The sequence below is a fragment of the Bombyx mori genome, chromosome 19 (genome assembly GCF_030269925.1).
Source record: "Bombyx mori chromosome 19, ASM3026992v2".
Lineage (NCBI taxonomy): Eukaryota > Metazoa > Arthropoda > Insecta > Lepidoptera > Bombycidae > Bombyx > Bombyx mori.
This window is the reverse complement of record NC_085125.1, coordinates 3,097,034-3,112,410: the sequence shown is the minus strand read 5'-3', so window position 1 is coordinate 3,112,410 and position 15,377 is coordinate 3,097,034. Positions and strand designations below refer to the sequence as shown.

Sequence of the window (15,377 nt, the reverse complement as noted above, 5' to 3'; positions counted from 1 at the left end):
TACGTAACGCCACAGTATAAAATGGCGGTACGTGGACAGAGTCGTGGCATTCCGTGTCAGACAGTCATTCCGTCCGTCTCAGTCAGTCGGTCTGTCGGTATGTGCAACGAAACTGTCGGTTTATCCTGTCATTGTGAAAGTTGTGTGTGTTGAGTTTCAATAATTGTTATTCAAAAAGTTTTATTAACTAAACTGAGTTCAATCGAATACAAGTGATGACGAAACTACCGCTCAGCCATACCTGACGTGAGCCGACATATATATATATAGATAACTCAGATGGGTTGAAGAGCTCACGGCCCACCGGGTGTTAAGAGGTCACCGAAGCTCATAGACATCAACAGCGTAAACGCCTCAACCCATTTTGAGACATGAGCTCGACTTGACAATATTGCCGAGGGGGTAAGAAAGGCTACCCTAACCCGGAACCAAACTTGAGCTAAGAACTACAGGATAACCTGACGTCATCAAATCAAGCAACATTAACGTTAAGGGTGAAACGGGCAACACAAACACACACACACACACACACACAAGCAGTAATGCGTTTCGGTTCGAAGGGTGGGGTAGCCGTTGTAACTATACTGAGACCTTAGAACTTATATCTCGAGGTGGGTGGCGCATTTACGATGTAGATGTCTATGGGCTCCAGTAACCACTTAACACCAGGTGGGCTGTGAGCTCGTCCATCCATTTAAGCAATAAAAAAAAAACACACACACACACACACACACACACACACACACACACACACGCACACACATATAACCTAATGGTATTCATACACGAAACTTAATTATGAAATTACGTGTCACATGATTTCACATTTAAACGCGAAACAAAGGCGCGGCTTCCTTGATATAATTACTTGAAAACGAGGAAACGACAACTTTGTTGGAAATATTTTGTTGGATTTTATATTATGGGCTCGCGTGCTTACGACACGCGTAACTCGTATTAAATTGAAAGGTAAACCTTTGAAGGTTTTCTGCGACTGTTATATAAAGTGGTGAGTTCTCGAACATTTAAAGACGATCTTGGCCTAGCGCCAATTCGCCAAAGCGCAAAATGCTTGTCTTTTATACAATTATTTAACAATAACAAATTGTACGTAGAACATAAATTCTGTTTGAGTATACGCTAACTGACAGAAGTGTAACTTAAGATATGAAATCAAATTTTAAACCGTCTGCTGTTTGTTAAAAAAAGGCACCCGAGACATATACTTAGTCTTGCAAAAAATACTGAGACAAAGGAAAAAAACATCTATTGCAAATAACATTTATTACTTTTACAGTGTGTTAGTTTAATACATAAATATAAAACAATTTAAACTATAAAAAGCTTATTCGAAGTGGTCTCCATTGGCTGCAATACAGTCCTTTAAACGTTGAAACTAGTTATCAATAGAAGCACGCACTCTTTCCATGGGAAAATTTTCACTGCGAATCGTACGGATTGTTTTCCTCCTCGCGTCGTTTTCCTCATTACTAAGGGTCGAGACTCCCCCGCTGCATCAGTTTCTCCCATACGACTTCCCTCCATCCAGGATTGTTTTAGGGACTCCAAATTATCATGGCGTTTAGAGCAAGCCGTACTCTGTAAAACTGACCATAAATCATAATCCAGCGGATTAAGATCGGGACTAGACGACGGCCAGTCTTCAGCTCTGATGAAGTCCGAAACGTTCGTTTCCAACCAAGACTGGGTAGACCGAGCTTTATGACCTGGCGCCGAGTCTTGCTGGAAGGACCATTCTTGATTATTGAACATGGTGTTGTTAAGGGGCTTCACTACCTTCTCAAGAATGGTATCTTGATACACTTGTGCCGATGTTTTGATACCTTTTTCACAAAAGTATGGCTCAGTCACTCCTTCATAGCTAATACCCCACCAAACCATCACTGAAGTCGGACAGTGCCCACGTTGCACTCTGTCGACTAATTGGGAAGCTTCCTTAGAGCTTTGAGCATAAATACGGCCATTTTATTTGTTAAAATGTTGCTCAATTGTAAAAATGTTCTCATCCGTAAACTAAATTTTTCTCTGACCTCCCTTTGCGTACCGTTTCAGTAGTTGTTTCGATTTTACCACCCTATTCTCTTTTAAATTATCAGTTAAGAAATGACCAGTACGTCTCATAAAGGCTGCAAGTCCTAGGTCATCTTTTAAAATACATACAATACATGGTTCTAGGTGCTATCTTCATCTCCCGAGATACAATATTTTGCTTTCGGACAGGATTTCTTCGAATTTTTTCCCTTACTGCTTTGACCACCTTTTTCGTACGAACACTACGTGGACGGCCGGATCTTTTTATGTCACAAACAGAGGAGGTCTCATTGCACCTATTAATAGCCCGGTACACAAACATTTTACTAATACCAAGCGTATGCAGAATTTTAAAAATTGCATTTGGCTCCATACCTACTTTGTGTAATGCAATCACAGCGATTCGGTTCTCTTTATCACCCCACTCCATTTGAATATCGCTAAATATTGTACAATGTATTGGCGCCAAAATGAGAAAAATCAATGAAATATGAATAAAAATGACAGATTCCAAATTCAAATGTAATATTTTATTTATTTTTAATTGTAACAGTATTTATGGCCAGACTAAGTAATAATATGCTGTCATAACTAACGGCTTAAACCACTCGTCAACCAATCTTTTCCCGTGGGTGTCGTAAAAGCGACCAAAAGAGTCACCGGAAAATGGGCAGCAGCATTCTCTGAAATACTAGCGTTTTTTTCCCCTACCTATGCTGATAGCCTTGAGAGGCTATTTCAGCTTCACCCAAACGTGTAGGTGAGCTCACGGGGCTCAAACCGGAGTGTTGCCAACACTGGTCCTAGCAAGAGCAGTGCTTCGCAGAATCTACCACCGGATCGGAACGCGACCCACTGAGAAGATCCGGCGAGAAACTCAGTGGGCAATCTACTGCGATCTGTTAAAAGCGAGAAGACCGAAATCTTTTTAAAACAGATTTATTGAACACTACAAAATAATAGTTTTAATGAATGATCGGGAAATAGTGAGGAAAATCGGTAAACGTCTCCCTTCGATGAATATCTGATTCGAACTGAGTCTAGTATGTTTTTATGAAACCGTAATAGGGCTTATGATGAGTAGGTTTTTTATATGCATTTACATATACGGGCTAGGGTTGTAACAATTAAGCGCAATTAAATAGTGGTCTTGTAAGCTGCCATCACAGTTTACAATCTGCGGATGGCTTTAGAATCTTAGCTTAATACGAAGACTATATAATTCGAACAAATAAAACGGTACCTCAAATTGATACGTCACGAACCAATTTTTTTTTCCTACCTAAGCTGATAGCCTTAGAGGCTATTTCAGCGTAACCGTGGCTAGTAGGTGAGCTCACGGGGCTCAAACCTGATGACGTTGCTAACACGAACTCTAGCAAGAGCCGTGCTTCGCAGAATCTACCACCTAATCGGAAACTCGACCCACTGAGAAGATCCGGCGAGAAACTCAGTGGGCTGTGTCTGAGAGTTAATTTACTCGTCGAGCCCTTCGTCGCAAGCGACGGGTTCGACGAGAGAAGAAGGGTCGTCGTACCCCCTAACGGGGGCACGGAACGGGCCTCGGGGCAAACCCCACTGCCCGAGCTGAAACTCCCTGCCACATAGGGCAGGGGTGAAATAATGCAAGGAGGACTGGGGAGAGGTACGCTGTTCGCAGCGCGCACGGCTGCACTACATCGACAAAATATAAATACATAAATATAATAACGATGGGCTTGTTTCTCCTGGGTGGAGTGATGCCCGCGGAGGAGTCTCCCCGGCGCCGGCTGCTGTCCTCTGCTTCCTTAATGCTATTTTTTTTTTTTTTTTTCCCCTTATAACTGTCTACATCTAACTACAACTAAACTAACTACCCTATATGTACAAAAGCATGGACAACAGTCAGCACCGTGGGGCCCGCCACCGGCCCCATGCCGCGGCCCCACCTCTACAAACCAGAGGAGGGGCGGCGACACTAGTTTGGCGCTCACCCGCTAAGGGCTCCCCAGAAGAGGAAGACCGTTGCGGGGAGGGACCGACATATAATCACTCCCCATAAGGGGGAGTGGTCCACCCAACGGGGTGGGAAATGGGTCCCCATAAGGGGGCACCCCAACGATGTGGGGGGAAATGACGAGTGTGGACAGCTCAGTCCCAAGGGGGCACTCATTATGAGCACTCCCATATCACTCCGGTTAAGCCGACTATCTTACCATAGAAGGGGGTTCCAGTAGCTCCCTTGGTAGCGCCAGACCATCAGGTGGTCTAGCGTGCAAGGGAGCTAAATTGTGGAGATGCTCGTGGGGTCCACCGTCAGCCCGCTCGTAAAGATTACGAGCTAGCCTCCGGATGAACTCCTCGAGCGACTCCACATCCAGATCCTGGGCGATTACGGCATTTCTGACGTAACGCCCTGCTCCGACTATCGTGCGAAGAGCCAGATTTTGCTGGACCTGTAACCTCTCCCGCATACCCTGCGGGATGAGGTGATACCAGGCCGCAGCTGCGTACGTGATACGGGAACGGACATACGTCTTATAAATGCCGAGCTTAGTCCTGACCGGCAACCTGGAGGCCAACACCGGCCGGAGGAGGAATCTCGCGTAACGAGCGGCCGCCAACGCCGACATGGCGTGGGCGGTCATCCTCAAACTCCGGTCGATATCGACCCCCAAGTACCGGACGCTGGATCTAAACTCGACATTAGCGCCACGGAGACTGAGCTGTCCCGGGACGACTGTTGTGCGGACCGGACCGAAGAGGATAGCCGCAGTCTTCCCCACGTTGACCGCGACCCTCCATCGGTCCAGCCACTGGGGCAGTAAGTCCAATAGCCTCTGCATCCTCGAAATGGCCGCAGAGGGGAAGTTGGATGACGCGAAGTAGGCGCTGTCGTCGGCAAACAGCGCCAACTTCACGTCGGCTTCCCACGCTTGGAGGTTGCCCTCAAGCGTGGGAATGTCGTTGGTATAGAGAGCGTAGAGGAGTGGTGCCAGGACACTCCCCTGAGGAACTCCGGCCGTGACTGGGCGCACCGACGACTTGGCGCCCTCGACCGCGACAAGGAAGGATCTTCCCTCCAGGTACGACCCCAGCAGTCGCACGTAGGCGTGCTGGAGGTCCGTGTTCTGCAACAACTTGTGAACCAGTCCCGCATGCCAGACACGGTCGAAGGCCTTCTCGATATCGAGAAAGACTGCGGCCGCGTACTGGCGCGCGTTGGACCGATCCGCCAAGTGATGCATAACGCGGACCAATTGCAGCGTTGTCGAGTGACCGCTACGAAACCCGAATTGCTCGGGTCTAAGAAGGATGTGCGGCGACACCCTTCTCAGCAGCAGCCGCTCGAACAACTTGCCCACGTGCGACAGCAAGGTAATCGGACGGTAACTGGAGGGATTTCTCCTGTCCTTGCCGGGTTTGGGCAAGGCGATAACCTTGCCCAATTTCCAAGTTCCTGGGAAGGAGGGTTCGAGAACGGTGACCGGTGCTTGAAGTACCTAGAAGCACCGTTAGTGGATCGGAAGGATCCGAGATGACGTGTTTTGGGCGACGTCGACTGTTTTCCATTCTGTCCGCAGGATCGGGAATGCTGTCCGCAGGATCGGGAATGAACCAATTCTATAAAAATATATACAGTCAAAACCGTTTACTGCGACATCGTTTAATACAACATGCCGGTTATAATAACCAAGAACAAAGGTCCCGGCTGAATGCCATATGACCGCCTTATTAAAAATATTGCTTTCTACGACATTGGTAATAACGACATACCTCAAAAACGACCACATTTAACTAATATTTCGGAGAATTAGATCTGTTAGAACGACCGGCTAAGCTGTATTGTAAACAATTTGAATAGGTATCCACATTTGTCTTCAATGGCTTTTAAAATCAGGAAAGAAAACAATAGGATTTATTGAAGTGTAGGGTCTTTTCTAATTTTTAGAAACAAAACACGTGCATGCGGTAGTCAAAGCCCGCTTCTTCATATCTTTTCAGTTATTTTGTTACTTATCTATACACAAGACGCACCAAAACTTTCTGGAGTTATTCGTGAAACTTTCAAAATGTCGCAAAGAAAAATAAAACAAATTAATATTGAAGAAAAATCGCGTATTATATAAATATATTTTTCCAATAATTCCCTATCGATTTGTTTGTACTTGCACGATACACATTAAACATCACCGGTTGTTACGACTATCGGTTTTTACGACTGAATATGAGCAGTCCCTTCGATGTCGTTATAACAGATTTTGACTGTATTACAGGGTGAGAAGTAATTCGGTTTTCGAGAAAAAAACCGCAGATTTGTATCGATAATTTCTCTTTGTATGTTTCGTTGTTGAATGTACTATATAAAATATATACTACATAAGTATTGTTAAAACAACACAAAATATTTACTAACAAACAATATTATGAACAAATCAAACAGGATCTAATTGTTAATCGTTGCCAGAAATAATAACACAGTTAATACCCAATTTCATTTTGTTTTAATTGTATTAAAAAGAAAAAGAAAATTCCGAGCGCTAGAGTTCGAGAACGTTCTAGAACAAACACTAAATAATTTACCCGTTAATTACCATTTAAATCTCGAGCGCTCTGATCTGTCAAGAGAATTTCAGCTTTAAATACAGAGGTGGAAAGTTTTGTTTTCGTTTAAGACGTTTGTTATTCGCTAATGTAATCAAAAAAGAATTGTTATTTACCGAGAATCGTGCTTTTAACGAATCGAGGAGACTGTTTGATATTAACAAAACAACGACAACAAATCTCATTCCTTGTATTGGAGACAAATGGAAATTTAGTTTTTAAACTAAGGTCGTAAGGCTCCGAATTGAACAGTAACATTTTATTTTAAAAATTTTATTGATTACATTTCTAGTTTTTGTTATGGAAATTATTTTTTTCAACATATTAAATTAGGACCATAGGCCAGAAATCGATATTTGCTATTTTTGTTCGAATTGATCAACGAGCTCATGGTCCAACCGGAGGTTTTTGGTTATGCTGACTGCCTACCTATTGCGATTATTATGAACTCCACCACTGATCCGAGAGGTTGAAGTCACAAATTTAATTTTTATCTCAAGTCTTGCGTGTTTATAGTATTTCCTTTAGTTTTCGCGTGTCGAATACACAATTACAACTATTTTCACGGCTTAATCGAGCCGTTTTGATGCTGTCGTTATATTAATTCACACGTTTATAATACTTCACAGTTTTCGTGGTCACGAAACGCGGTCAGTCATGCGTGTTATTAAAGAATGTCTTCCATAATTAATGACTAGGTTTATTAGTTGATGGTAGGGAGTGTTGTGAGTCCGACATGTCCTTCTTCAAACGAGGCTTACGGAGAGTATTTAACGGTAGGTGGCGATTTGGCTCTGCCCCTGGCATTGCTGATGTCCATGGGCGACGGTAACCACTCACCATCAGATGGAACGTATGCTCGTCTGTCTATACGGCAATAAAACAAATCAAGTCATCTCTTAGAAACATCTTTTTCGTCGTTAGTGGTTCTTTCCGCTTCCGATCAGCCAAGCCCCTGAGTCGGTTTGAAAATCCCGCCCGATTCTTCCTAATGACTTCTTCTGCGACTTTTGTAGGAGTATGAAAAGGTCGAGCGTATTCTTTTCGATATGCTAATGTCACCATCAGGTGGGCCGTTTGCAATAGAGTATGTTTATAATTTGTACTGACTAAGTGTATCGAAAAATAAATTATTAAATAGATTCTTTATGAGTATCGTGAAAGAAAAACATCTTGTTATAAATACAAAGTGTTCTGAAATAGCTTTTGTTATGGTAAGTGTATGTGTATGTGCCGTCGCTTCGAACCATCGAGTTCTAGGGGCAACACCACACACGTAGGTATTAGAAAGAGGGTAGACGGATTGGTTTGCTTTTTTAACATCCTACCCGCAGTTCGGTCGTAATTAAAACGTTTCCAATAAAGCCGAAATATCGAGTAGTCATTAAAACCAGAACCCACTAAATAATCGTCACTCACCTGGGGTCGGTGCAACATGTTTTCTCCTTCCATACTCTTCAATCATATACCATTTCTTCGCTCACTCCCTTCTTACCCATATCGTCTTTCACGCAATCCATCCATTTCTTCTTATGTCTACCTCTTCCTCTATATCCTTCCACATTCATAGTTAACATTCTCTTACCAACCTCCTTTTCATTTCGTCTCATCACATGTCCATACAATCCCAAACGCGCACTTCTCAGGTTCTCTGTCACAGGTGCCACTTTCAGACTTCCTCTAACCTATTCATTCCGTATTCTATTAATTTATAAATTAATTAAATAAAAGTGTTTAAATTAAATATAGGCATTTTTTTATTGTAACAAAAAAGAAAGTAACAAAAAAACGAATAAAATATTTAATAAAAACAAATCAAGCACCCTTAAACAAATGGAGTAATATGAAAGAAAAAAACTCGATCGAATTAAATAAATGAATGAAGAAATGAAACAATAACAATTATAAATTCTAAAGAAAATTCATTAAATTATTTGAAATAAATTAATTAAAGCTATCTCAATTACACGAAACAATGGCCTAAAATTGCTTTGAATGTAAACAAAGATGTTCGCCTTAGTATATAACACTAGTATATACGCTCTGGTCGGACCATTGTTTTAAAAAATATATTTCCTATCACTACGCCACCTGTAGCATGTTTATATAATAATAACTGTCGCAGATTTCAAATCACAATCGAAAGACGAAGATACAAACATAAAATTAAATTTACATACAAAACGATATTCATAATTTAATGTACAAATAGAGATCTCAAACAGACGAAAAAACGATATTTTTTTAAACCTTAATCGAAATTGGAGAAATATATGAATAATATCGATTATTCTTTACAAGGCAAGTAATTTTATTATCTATACATATGTACATACATATAAGAGACACCCTGTTTGTCTGACATTTCTCCTTTTCTTTTTTGTTCTGTGAATATATTTATATATCGACCAGATTCTGAGTTATCAATAACTTTTTTATTCGGCCTTCTGTTTTAACAAACAAAATAAAGATGAATTTAAATCTTCAGTCGTCAGTGATTAAGGTCGAATTTCGGACACCGGTCAAAATTTAAATGTGGAAACAAAAGAATTTTGAACGACAGTACCACAGCGTACTAATAACAAATGTACCTAACAATAAACAGTTTCCATACATTTCGTGATGCGTTTTGTCGTGTTAGCATAAATCGAATTGCTTTAGATCAACTATGCTTTGATTGTTCGCAGTTCTTTCTCGTATTTCCCGGTGTAAACACGTTTCGGGTCATACATATCGACCAAACGATCCCAATACCCCGGCTCACTGTCGATCAGGTGCTTGATCACCCTCCGTATCCCCTTACGTTGGGCTCCGGTACATTTTGTGCAGCCAGTTTGAAGCGCATCCGTAATGTGAGCTGAAAAGAAAAATATTTCATAATTAATGCTTGTCATACGTACGTAATCGGTATGTGCCTTAATTGGCTCAGGAAACTTGTGTTAATGAATAAACCACTACGGTTTCAAGTAGGGATCATCCCACAATGCGGCGGTAAACGGTGTCAGGGTAGCGATGTTAAGAACACGTGTGGCACTCGGGGACTGCCGCGGTGAAGCTATTGCATAGCATTTTTTATCAACTCATACAATTATAATTAATAAGAAATATTAAAACAATAATAAAATAAGACCACGCTATATTTATAAACGTTAACAAAAGCAAAACATTAACTGTCCTCTTCACACCCATAAGCTAGACTGCGCGAGAGAGAGATGCGCACACTTTTCATGATGCGCATGCAGTGCGACGTCACGCTACGCGCTTATTCACAAACACTACACAAGCGCAACGTGTGAATGTGTTGAACGCCAGCTACATGGTAGGCGAAGTGGGGGGTGTAAGGTTTTATTTTAGTTACGGAATTTCTTGATTCGGTCGCCGCGCTCAAAGCCCGCGATAAAAGCTATGCAATAGCTTAAAAGCAGATGTTATTGTAATATGTACTTAACTTAAATGTTCACGATTGATTTCCACGGTTTTTTTTTATATATTTTTTATTGCTTACATGGTTTCACGAGCTCGCGGCCCCATATAGTGTGAAGTGGTTACCGGAGCCCATAGACATCAACAACGTTAATGCCGCCACCTATCTTGAGATAAAGGTCTAAGGTCTCAGTTTTTACAGTAAGGAAATGAAGGTGAAGGAATAACATTGTATAATAAAAAAACAAACTCGTAAAAATTTAAATTTGCATAATTACCGGTAGCAGATTGTCTTGTGAGCCAGCCTGCAAGCGTAGGTACCACCAACCTACCTATATACATATTTCTGACGTGAAGCAAAAATACGTTTCGGTTTCGCTTAACACCAGATGGGCTGTGAGCTCGTCCACCCATTTAAGCAATAAAAAAAAACCAATGATGAGACCGTTAAGTGCGCGGTACGTTTGTTTGTCTATATAGGAAATTAATAAAAATGAAAATTATATTTTGTGCTGGGAAAGATTACTGGGAAATTCGCACCGACCTCCGACTGTTTATATATAATATAGGTATATTATTATAGTATACTAGCTGTACCCGTCCGCTTCGCTGGGTATTTAAAATTAACATTATTATTTCTCACCCCCATAAAGATTCTCATCATTAACGCCCCCGCAACTGGTGTAGGGAGTCCAACACTCATATAAATATTAGCCTATCCATTAAGTACATGTATTTTCTACATGGATACCAAGTTTCAAGTCAATCGGATGCATGGTTCAGTAGTTATAACGGAACATCCGTAAAAACCACTGTAAATTTCTATATTAGTATAGATTCATTGCTATCTTGATATAGAAGACACGTCACAGCCGGAGTCCCGCAAGGCTCCGCCCTCTCCCCGTTACTATTCAGTTTGTATATCAATGATATACCCCGGTCTCCGGAGACCCATCTGGCGCTCTTCGCCGATGACACCGCCATCTACTACTCGTGTAGGAAGAAGGCGTTGCTTCATCGACGACTTCAGACCGCGGCTACCACCATGGGACAGTGGTTCCGGAAGTGGCGCATCGACATCAACCCCACGAAAAGCACAGCGGTGCTCTTCAAAAGGGGTCGCCCTCCGAACACCACGCTGAGCATCCCCCTCCCGACTAGGCGCGTCAATAACCCCGCCCCCGCCGTTCGCCCAATCACGATGTTCGACCAGCCCATACCGTGGGCCCCGAAGGTCAAATATTTAGGCGTCACCCTCGACAGTAGGATGACATTCCGCCCCCACATCAAGACGGTACGCGACCGTGCCGCCTTCATTCTAGGACGTCTCTACCCGATGATATGTAGGCGAAGTAAAATGTCCCTTAGAAATAAGGTGACACTCTACAAAACTTGCATACGCCCCGTCATGACCTATGCAAGTGTAGTGTTCGCTCACGCGGCCCGCATACACTTAAAATCATTCCAAGTCATCCAATCCCGTTTTTGCAGGATAGCCGTCGGAGCCCCGTGGTTCGTCAGGAACGTCGACCTCCATGACGACCTGGACTTAGAGTCCACCAGTAAGTATATGCAGTCAGCGTCTACGCGCCACTTCGATAAAGCGGCACGACACGAGAACCCTCTCATCGTGGCCGCCGGTAACTACATTCCCGATCCTGCGGACAGAATGGAAAGCAGTCGACGTCGCCCAAAACACGTCATCTCGGATCCTCCCGATCCACTAACGGTGCTTCTAGGTACTTCAAGCACCGGTCACCGTTCTCGTCGAACCCGTCGCTTGCGACGAAGGGCTCGACGAGTAAATTAACTCCCAGACACAGCCCACTGAGTTTCTCGCCGGATCTTCTCAGTGGGTCGCGTTTCCGATCCGGTGGTAGATTCTGCGAAGCACGGCTCTTGCTAGGGTTCGTGTTAGCAACGACGTCAGGTTTGAGCCCCGTGAGCTCACCTACAAAAGTTAGGGTTACGCTGACATAGCCTCTCAAGGCTCTCAGCTTAGGTAGGAAAAAAAAAAAAAAAAAGATATAGAAGATTAAGGTTGTCCCATTCCTTAAACTTAAAAGGTTTAAAGAAAGGTAAGGTAAGGTTGCCTCACTCTTTAAACTAGAAGGCGTCACCGCTTTTAGGCAGAAATTTAAGTTTTATTCTTTAGTAATGCGAGCTCACAATATTCCATACCCTAGTAAAATATGAATTATTTTTATAATGGAATTATTCTTTAAATTAATATAAACTCAAGTAAAAGTTAATACAAATTATTGAAAATGTATTCAAACGAATCTCAATTGAATATCGTAAAAGTTTAACCAATGTATTTTTTTCTATAAGAATAATTCAAACAATCTTTCGCAGGATATTGTTACCTCATTATTTTTCCAATATCTGATGGTCCTAATATAACTTGTTACGCTTGTATGAGTGCGTGCGCTTACAATCTAATGGGAATGTTGTTTTTTTATTGGCATTCCCAAATTCGAAGCATTCTTTTGTTTTAGTGGGGCTACAAATAATTAATTTATTTTAGGGCATGAATTCTTATAGGCAGCTAGATTTCCCACTCCGCTTTGTAACGCGTGGGTATGTATTCTTAGTACCTTAGCTGTAGAATCAAAATTAGCTTATGGTTTTTTGAGAGGTTTAAAGACAAAGGGAAGATCTTCCATCGAACGGGTGATATTGCTCGGTAGACCGACGGTCCGAATGTTGTTGTTCGGAACTTGTATATATGCAAGCTTATCTTGAAAATGTCGTAAGCGAGATTCAAGCATCTGTCAAGTATCTTGTTTTGTATGATAGCTACCGCCACAGTCTTTCAAATGGTTCAAACTGTTTCCACACAGAACTGCGTCAAAATCGGTTCAGTAGTTTGGCGTGAGCATTACACAAAGACAGACCAGAATGTTTATAATATTAGTAGAGATAGTGACGTTTACTATTTTCAATTTTGAATAACCAATTATTATAAGACTTTAAAACGCGGCTGTGCTAATCGTAACTGCTAGCTAAGCTCAAAGCACAACTATTTACTTTTAATTTTCAAATTAAATCGTTACACTAATTTCAGCGCTATAATAATACACTAAAACTGAAATCTAGAGTAAGAAGTCTTTAAAGCACTATTTTAGTAGTAGCAAGTCCAAAGAACGATCTTTGATTTCTCTGAAAATGACTATAACTAAATCGATGTGTCTATTAAATCTTACATTTCAACTCCTTCCCTTCGGCGGTGCACTTTCCTTCTTCCAAAACGCACTTGATGTATGCCGTCAACAATCTCTTGTTTCCCAGGATCTCGGCTACGTTGATGTTGTCGTATCTGTCGGAGTAGGATCCAGCCTGGATTGCAATAGCAAGCGATAATAGGACGGCGGTCACTAGGAATTTCATAGTGATAATCTGAAAGAAGGTTTAATTTTAAATATTGCTACGCTGGTAACGCCATCTATCGCCGAATAGCCGAGACGAATATCAATTGAACTAGTAACATCGAGAACGCTCGAGACGTACAACGCCATCTTTTTTATTTTTTTTTTATTGCTTAGATGGGTGGGCGAGTTCACAGCCCACCTGGTGTTAAGTGGTTACTGGAGTCCATAGACATTAACAACGTAAATGAGCCACCCACCTTGAGACATAAGTCCTATGGTCTCAGTATAGTTACAACGGCTGCCCCGCCCTTCAAACCGAAACGCAATACTATTTTACGGCAGAAATAGGCAGGGTTGTGGTACCTGCCCGTGCGGACTCACAAGAGGTTCTTACCACTAGTAATTATGCAAATCATAATTTATATAACTATTAAACTATACGTTTAAAATAGTAGCTCACGTCTCGATCGCATGTCTGTCGAATAAATCAAAATTGAAATATCATTAAGCTGCTTTTATACTTCGATATAAAATGTTTAATGATTTGTATTTACGTTTTAATATTAAAGGTTCGCTTTGTCTTCGATATATTTATTACCTACACAATAAATTCCGTATATTTATAGTCAAAATTCAATTTACATAGCAAAGGCAGAAGACATTAACTAATTTAAATACAATTTTTATGAGACGAAAATGTATAGGCGCGCGTGAGGCGTTTGAGTTTTTTGTGACATTAGCGTGATTCATTTTAAATTATAATGCAATCTTTCTTTTTCAGGTAAGTCGTTCAATGTCTTTTGAGTGAAGACTTTTATGTTGTGCTTAAGTGAGTATTTAACTTTTAGTACCTGCTTCTTTTAAATTACAATACTTTGAATGAATTTTTAAAAATCAAATCAAGTTAATGTTTTTTTTTTACATTGTATTTATGTGTCGTGGAGAACAATTTATTTTGACACGATTATTATTTTGATTGTTATTTAAAGGATAAGGGTTTTGATTAAAAAAAAAAAAAATTAGGGTAGACGCCGTGAAGTAAGGTGAGTACACTGTACATAGTGATAATAGTACATTGTGCACCAAGGGAGAAAAGTAGGACATTTCTTCCCGCGTGTAAAATTGGCGAACACACGGGATGAGATGTCCTACTTTTCTCCCGCGGTGCACATACTATTTTTTCTCCTACCAGGCCGAAAGTTCGTGGAGTACCGAGCCGGGGTCCAGGGGCGAAGCCCTGGCCGGGGGTAAACTGGGCGGAGCCCCCCCTCGTACTCGTAAAAAAACCCATTTAACTGCTTTTTAATTTTTAAATAAACTACTTTTAATTGAATAAGAACTGTCTGATGAACTCATATTTGTTTAATACTTCACTATTAAATTTTATTGCGTTTTGTTTATTTCACATTTACACTAAACACAATATTGCAAATTACCCGAGCACAACAATGGCGGAGAATTTTAGGTGCGTGAGAGCAGACGTAGACACTAACGCGCATGCGCACTTGTCAGTACCCAGGGCGAAAAAGTTACACTTTCTTCCGTGTACAGCGGGACGAAAACCGAACTTTCGGCGTAGGTAGGAGAAAAAATAATTTTAAATAAACATGCTTTAACAAAAAACGACTTCAACACACAACGACACAAGTTTAAAATATGTGTACATAAGTTTCGGTGCACAGGGATGCTTTAAGAAAAAAATTATAAAAGAATGTATACAATTTTAATTTAATATCTAATAACAAAGAGAACTTACTGAGTTTTCCAATTTCTCGCTCAATTACACCGACTGTGCTACGTTGGATGCAATGGAAGTTTTAAAATCGAACGTCCGATATCGATATCTCGATAGAACTGTCCCCAGATCCGAGATTTCATACTATTTATATTATTCAAAGATCCTTGCAGAAGTTTTCATTGAAAGTGCCGCTATGAATTGTTCAACGG

At 41.2% G+C, this 15,377-nt stretch overlaps 2 protein-coding genes across 10 annotated transcripts in view; one reads left to right on the top strand and one right to left on the bottom strand.

Moving 5' to 3' along the window:
- The window catches only part of LOC101738592 (transient receptor potential cation channel trpm), a 285,363-nt gene that overhangs the window by 109,786 nt on the left and 160,200 nt on the right, over window positions 1-15,377 (top strand). The gene's annotated exons all lie outside the window — the stretch shown is intronic.
- The window catches only part of LOC105842594 (uncharacterized), an 88,145-nt gene continuing 81,143 nt past the window's right edge, over window positions 8,376-15,377 (bottom strand). The window contains exons 3-4 of the mRNA XM_062673905.1: window positions 13,266-13,458; window positions 8,376-9,493 (exon numbers count right to left, since the gene is read on the bottom strand). Of these exons, the coding sequence (XP_062529889.1) occupies window positions 9,303-9,493; window positions 13,266-13,458 (384 nt within the window). The 3' untranslated portion in view covers window positions 8,376-9,302. The remainder of the gene's footprint in view (window positions 9,494-13,265; window positions 13,459-15,377) is intronic.